We start from the raw sequence: 7,531 nt of genomic DNA on the forward strand, positions 1-7,531 counted from the left end.
CCTGCTCACTCAATCATCAGTGTAGATGCATATCCAGCAGAAAACAGCACTGTCTATATCCTATATGCATATATTTTCAGGGACAAGTGCCATTTCAGTTGAGTATATGAGAAGTAAGAAACAATTAGGTGAGTTTGTCTTTGTTCTTTAACAACATTTAACAATTTAGCAGTAAGAGTGCTGATTTTATTATGAGGACTAACATAAGCAAGAAATATAATTCATGTATAAACATCTCAGTCCATAAATATTCAGCAAGCCTCCCAAGAGCTACAGCTGGAGATAGTACTGATGTTCAGAACTGGATTAGACTGTGGGACAGAAACTTTCTGATAAAACCAACCCACTAAACCAAGTGTAGGAGCACAACGGACAGCAGCCAGCTCTCTAACAAAAACAACATGCATACAACCGAGAAAATAAGAACTTGAAAAATATTCACAGTGATTCATGTTTCTTTTTTTCAGAAACATGTATCCTTCAGCACAGACATTCCCAAAACTCACTCCTACTAAAATCTAATACCTTTCCAGCTGTGGCTTCACACACCTGCCCCAACTATCCCATGAGGCACTGCCCACACAAGGCTCACCTGAACATCAGTGAGGCCAGAGGATTCCACTATGTACTTTGTGTGCTAGTCATCTCAGACACAAAAGTAAAGATGAATGACAAGCAGTAGTGCCTTGTTGGAAGGCAAGTCTTTCCAGCTTCCTTTCCCACTTCTCACGTATGAGTTTTCTCAGTCTTATATTCCATACCTCTCCCACCAGGTGGCTGATAAGAAAGTTCCAGCTATCTACAAGCAGCTCCACAGCATCAGTGAGCTAAAGCCTTTTGTCCTCCTTGGAGTGTATTCATAACCAAGCTATCACCTAAATGGACAGCCTAATGCATGCCAAACATTTAATAGAGCTTTTACAGATAACAGAAACACACTATATGCCTTAACAGGCCCCAGAGAACACGTTGAGTGTAAAATGGATTGTTAACCAACCTTTTGAAAGAAACCAGGTTTACTTAGATATGATAATGCCCGGCATTTAAACCGTTCTTCAGCACTCTGAGATGCCATTTTTTTCTTTAACATGTTTATCTTTTCCCAGCCTTTGAAACACCTCTCCCTCCTTTGCTAGTACCACAGTGCTAAACAAATCAGTACAACCAAATTTTTGCATGCAGATAAGACCAAAATCACAGTAGAAGACTACGACATCAGTTCAATCATGTTGTCACCTGCAGCTGATGTAATGCCTTGGTCTGTGGGCTAGTCTGGCAGAAAAGCCAACATCCACATCACACCACCTGTCTTAACAAATCCATTCCTCTGGTTAATCATTCTTTTTAATTTCTAAAGATACCACAATGGGATAATGATGTCATTTTCCATATCAAATTAAAATCTGGGAAGTGGAAATAGCCATGTGAAATCTGTAGTTGTGCTTACAAGCTAACTTTACAAACAGGATTTAAAAATGTAAAAACAGTAATGAAAAAGGATAATCCCTAACTTGAACATTTATTCTTCAGATTTCATTGCATTAAATTTTACTTTTCACTAAACAGAAAGCCCATTATTTTTAAATAAGTTCAGAAAAAGATGAGGAAGAAAAACATGCAAAAGCAGGCATTGTGTGTGTGCATACATTCACAATCCAGTCTCATCAGGTACATGACAAATCAAATTCTCATGCGTTAGCAGAAAGCATAACAAGGCAAAGGATATTTGCCTTAAACCAAAACACTAAAAGAGTCCAAGATTGCTTTTGTTTCCTCTACCTAACAGGTGCAAGCATATCCTCCAGAAATTAACACAGGTATGAGAATAAGCAAGTCAGTCCTATGTCAGGCTTTGCCATTAACTTGTTGCATAGGTTTGAGGATGCAATTTTTATTTTTCATTTATACCAAAAAAATTGCCAACGGTACCGCTAACAAAATTGCAAGTCTGCTATTCCGCAGCAGAGTTCTCAGCTTCTCCCCAGACTAACTAGGGGGGGGGGGGGAAGCCAACAGAACCTAACCAATCAACCAAATCCCCCCCAATCCTTCCAATTATATAATAATCATAGGTGAACATACAAGCATTTCTCCAGCTTTACCCAAGACCCTAACAATATGAGACTTCTAACAAATTCCCAAAACAATATACATCTGTGTATTCAACACTGGTCCTTAATCCAGTAAGAATTTGCCACTTATGCATTACATAAGTGTCTAATGGCACTGGAGTAAGGATTTTTATAAAGGAGAATCCAAACAGGTTATGACTAACTGGGTAGAAAGTTTGCAGTGTGATTAAAAGAAGCAGATAGCGTTATTTCACACTTGCGCTGCCACCTGATGGATATTCAAAGTATCACCACTACTCAATACCACGCATGAAACACGGGTTTTCCTTCACTGTGATCGGGTAGTTTCACCAATTACTGAACATGCTCTTTTTCTGCCTGAACAGAAAATCTAGCACGCTATTCACCCTGCGTAGAGGAGTATAGAAGTTTCTTTCTAGACTCTCATACAACTTTAAATTGAGGACCAACAATTTCATTTTACTGAGGGCTGAAGCCTTTGTTATTAAGAATATGTAACGTTTACAGACAGTTACGGCTTTCTGTATATAAGGATATGCTGTTATCTAAAGAAATATAAAAGCACAAGACAGTCCTTTGGCACTCCTCCAGCATATATTTGCTTTCAAACTGTTAACTGTAGTAATTTTGCACTAAAGCCTCATCATGTTTGTTATTCAGATATCAACAAATGGTATAAAAAAAAACAATTTGCAGACAAATTCTGTTACTTGAACATCTAGTCTCTGTCCCAGCTAGGGGGAAAAAATAGTTCACAGAATTAGGTGTTTATTTTCTTGACCTGATTTTATGTTGAGATCAGAACTGCTGATTTTGCAAAATGTATCTTCCAGTTGAAATCTGCACAAGATATCTTTGACTCAATCCCCACAGTACACGGGTATATCCCTCTCTGGGGCACCAAAGAATAAAAAAAAAATTAGGTCTTCAATCAATTATTCAGAACTGAAGCTTAAACAGGTAAGTTCTGTTTAAAATTCAGACATTAAATCAACATAATTTACTTCCAAGAATTGCATTTCAGCTCTTCCACAAACAGCGAATTATTTTAATTTTCTTATAAAAGCTGTTTAAAAAAATAGAATCCTGTGAAATAGCATCTGAATTTTATGTTTATGTTGCAATGAACATTCTACACTTGTAATTTAGAGTTTAGAAGACCTTTTCACTCTAATACATTCAGTATTAATTGTGTGTGCAGAAGACAAATACTCTGTGACAATCAGCTCTTCTATGAATAATTCAAGTCCAAATTAAGTTTTGAATGTTTCCATTTAAATTATGTGATGGTGCAACATGATAGTCAGTATAAGAAAAAACTATAGGCCAGCAAAAAAAATATGCTTTTTCTATTTCTGCTGTTCAAATGTGGTGAACAGTTTGCAGTTCCTCTTCAGGGCAGGGTCGAGTTTCCCCAGTTTAGCTTTTAATTGAAAATTATTTTCTCTTAAAAAGTTTAAAAATTCATATTAAAAATTAGCATAAATTTTAGAGTACAAGCCCTGTTCATGCTGTACCACCACTTTTCTATGCACACAAGTTTCTAAATCTCTTGCATCACAACTAAAAGGTCGTCCCTTAGTATAGATCATGCTATAAAAACAGCTGACCCATGGTTTTGCCACTTTTAATGAAAAAATAGAAAAAGTTACTAAAGCACAGTAATATGTTGCTTAGACACCAGTACTTAGGTATTGATATGCAAATACACAATTCACAAAGAATCAAACTATACAAATCTACAGCTGGAATAGAGCCTAAAAAACCAAACCACCTAAAAACAGAGGGTATCCCATTAAGAGTTCAGATTGCTTTAAAAACAATGAAAAGCCCATTTAGTATTGGTCTTTTTCAATTACTTACCTTAACATACGGCCTACACTACTCTTCATGGCACTGTACAGATACTTACTTTGCCTGCCATCAAAACGATCCCATCTCCCCAGTTTCCAAATGGCACATATGTTAACTTTTAGCTCTTACGCACCAATGACTGCCTGGCTCTATTCTTCATGGTACCCACCTTCAACCCAGCTGTTCTGTATTGCTGTGGCTGACTCTCAAAACGCCTTCTCCTACTCGTTTTCATTAAGTGCGGGTACAGTGCTGCTGTGGTCCTCTGAACTTCCCAGCATCAGGCACGCAGACTGAAAGCAAACGTGCAGGTCACTGAAGGACTCTAGCTAGCAACAGCTAGAGACACCCGCCCTGCCTGCCCTTTGTGAAGGAGTAGCTGCTCAGAATGGGATGCCAGGGCTGTGTCGCTACCAGAAATGAGCTCCCACCAGAACTTGGGTCCACTCCTGCTGTCCCAACTGTACCATAAACTGCAAACGCATGTGAATAACTGTTTTCCTGTTCCTCTTCTCTACTCCATTCCCAAACGAAGGACAGGCCGATGCATAACAAGCTTGATAATGTAATGCTACCATTGATTTTTAACTACACCTTTTAAATTTCATGTCTAAAACTTAAATATGGAAATAAATAAATAAATAATGCATATGTAAGTACTTAAATAGTTACAAATACTAACATTTTCATGTATCATTTTATGCAATAGTTGTTTATTTTGCCACTATTAAGTACCTGGACATGTTTTCCTGGGGAAATATGTTAGGAATACACACACACACAATATCTCAATTTAAAAACCATATTTCTTTAATTTCATTCACCAAAAATACATTTCACAGAGAAAGTTTGCATTGTACTTATATAATTTTAGGGCACTGAGACAATACTTATTATTAAATAAACCAAGACTATCTCACATATTATATTACTTTAAAAAAAAAAAAAACCAACTGAGGAACCCCCTAACCATCTTCTTTGTTGTTTGGGTTTGGGGTTTTTTCTGTCATTTGAAAAACAAAAAATACATTGTTCCTTTCTGCATGATTAACACATTCCCTCTGAAAGACAATACATTAAAAAAGGGAATGAATTGTTCAAACTCTTACTACATTACTTCATGCAGGACAACATCAACTGCATACAGAGCATGAGTTCAGGTGGAATAATTACCTGCTTATATTCAGGTTCACTATTATGTTTCTGTCTAAACTACAGTGAAAAGTTTGGACTGTGACATTTGGTTTTATACTAGCAAGAGTCAGTTTGTGTGTGTTTTCATTACATCACAAAATTTACAATACCTCCTTTATCTCTACTTACCACCATTATCTTCCCATTGCCATCCTCCCTCTTTTTGTTTTCTTCTTGGTAAATGTTGTATCTACAACTTGTGCAATAGTTCTTTAAACACAAGATAATTTGCTGTTTTGTCTCAAAGCCTAGTGAAAAGAAAACAAAGTATATTTATGAAAATTATTTAAAAACAAGACTATATGATAATTTTCACGTTAGCATACTAATACAAAGGTATGCATTTGTCATATACTTTCCTTGAGTACTGTTATTTTCCTATTATTTGACAATACCTTTTTAAAGTAATGCTTTCACTTTCTATAGAAAGTTAGTATATATGTAATAGTATCACCTAACACACGATATCAGATCTACTATGCATTCCATAAATTAAAAGTACACCAACACATCTTTCTTCCCATTTATTGTTCCATTTATCCGGTTTCACTGAGAATCTAAAAACAATGTTCAAATGACTTACTGACTGAATCTCTGTTTTTCTTCTATACCTGTGTAGGCTGTGTTTTGCAATTTGTAAACTGAAACTGATCTGACTACACTTGACTGTTATTTGAAAAAATCATCATAAACATAGATAATTAGGAATAAAGATAGATGTTGTCCCTGAATAATTTTAACATACTGCCTGCATTCATGCCCATTGTGCACTGTGTAGCACCCACTGTTTTCTAAACACTTCTGTATTTCCCCACTTATTGAGTGGTAGATTACCTAGTTCTTACGTTAATGATAAATATTTATTTTATATATGTTGTTATATATATGTTTTCTTTCACAGTTGCTTTCAGTTGTTAGCAAGAGTTTACTTCTGGAACATCGAACATTTATAAACACCTGTCCGTTGCAAACTATTTCTTTACTAGAGGACAACTACAATGTCAGAGACATATTATATTACGATTTCAACTTCAGACAACGCTCTTGTGTTAAGAGGTTTAGCAAAAGACTTTACCTCATATTTACTAGGAAAAGACAGGTCTTGCAAAGGCAGTATAAAAACACTTTTATATTCATTTTTCTTACTGCTGTTTCCCAGCAGAATTACACATCCCTTCTCTACTAGTTTAGTTTAAAAAAGAAAAGGCATTATATTAAATTTGCCTATATAGCTACCTCCAATTTTACATGCGTGGATTCTCCATGAGAAGAAATGCTAGCCACTATTTGCACGGCAAAGTTTTTATGAAAATAAAATAAAACAAATGCCTAACTTTGGGCTGAACATTCCCACCAATATAACGGGACTATACATAGCCACATACCTGTCATTACATAAAAGGAACAAAAGTGCCCTTTGGAGAGAAGTTTTAAATAAACATCTGAATTTGGTCATACTTCCAACATTACTACAGTGAGTTATCACTTTTAATATTCAATTAGAGAAAACCACAGGGATGGACGAGGTTCTCTTCAACAACTAGAGATAATTGAGGCGGTGATAAAAGACAAAAGTGCTAGCTTTTACATAAGCAGTTAACTATGGACGACTACTAAGAAGATGTAATTTTTACGAAAGCTACCCTGGCATACTACTAACTATGGTTGCTCTTTCCCATTACTGTTGGTAAAACCATACACTTATCGCGCACAGCGTGGAAGCTCCAACACAGCATTATACAGTGGTGTAACAACTAAAATAAATGCATTTTAGGAGTGAACCAGAACCGCCCGCTCTGAGGGAGGAGATGACCCACCTGACCACCGCCCGGCCCAGGCCGGCTGGCCCCGCGGTGGGGCTTGCTGAGGGCGACTCCCCATTAAGAGGGGGCTGCACGCTGCTACAATGTCCTGGTTTCGGCTGGGATAGAGTTGATTTCTTTCCTAGTAGCTGGTACAGTGCTGTGTTTTGGATTTAGGATGAGAACAATGTTGATAACGCACCGATGTTTTAGTTGTTGCTGAGCAGTGCTTACACTAGTCAAGGACTTTTCAGCTTCCCATGCTCTACCGACAGAGCAGACTGGAGGTGCACAAGAAGCTGGGAGGGGGCACAGCCAGGACAGCTGACCCCAACTGGCCAAAGGACGTTCCATCCCATGGGACGTCATGCTCAGAACATAAACTGGGGAAAGCTGGCCAGGGGGGCCGCTGCTCAGGGACTGGCTGGGCATCGGTCAGTGGGTGGTGAGCAATTGCACTGTGCATCACTTGCTTTGTATATTATTATTATTTCATTATTATTATTTTACCTCAGTTATTAAACTGTTTTTATCTCAACCCACGAGTTCTTCTCACTTCTACTCTTCCAATTCTCTCCCCCATCCCAC

General features: G+C 37.3%; 1 protein-coding gene across 1 annotated transcript in view; it reads left to right on the forward strand.

The window, feature by feature from the left end:
* The first annotated feature begins 4,082 nt into the window (after positions 1–4,082).
* The window catches only part of LOC103925498 (selenoprotein K), a 7,610-nt gene continuing 4,161 nt past the window's right edge, over positions 4,083–7,531 (forward strand). Inside the window, exon 1 of the mRNA XM_009334229.1 lies at positions 4,083–4,191. Within this exon, the coding sequence (XP_009332504.1) occupies positions 4,083–4,191 (109 nt within the window). The remainder of the gene's footprint in view (positions 4,192–7,531) is intronic.

Source organism: Pygoscelis adeliae, unplaced genomic scaffold (assembly GCF_000699105.1).
Source record: "Pygoscelis adeliae isolate BGI_AS28 unplaced genomic scaffold, ASM69910v1 Scaffold411, whole genome shotgun sequence".
Taxonomy (NCBI): domain Eukaryota; kingdom Metazoa; phylum Chordata; class Aves; order Sphenisciformes; family Spheniscidae; genus Pygoscelis; species Pygoscelis adeliae.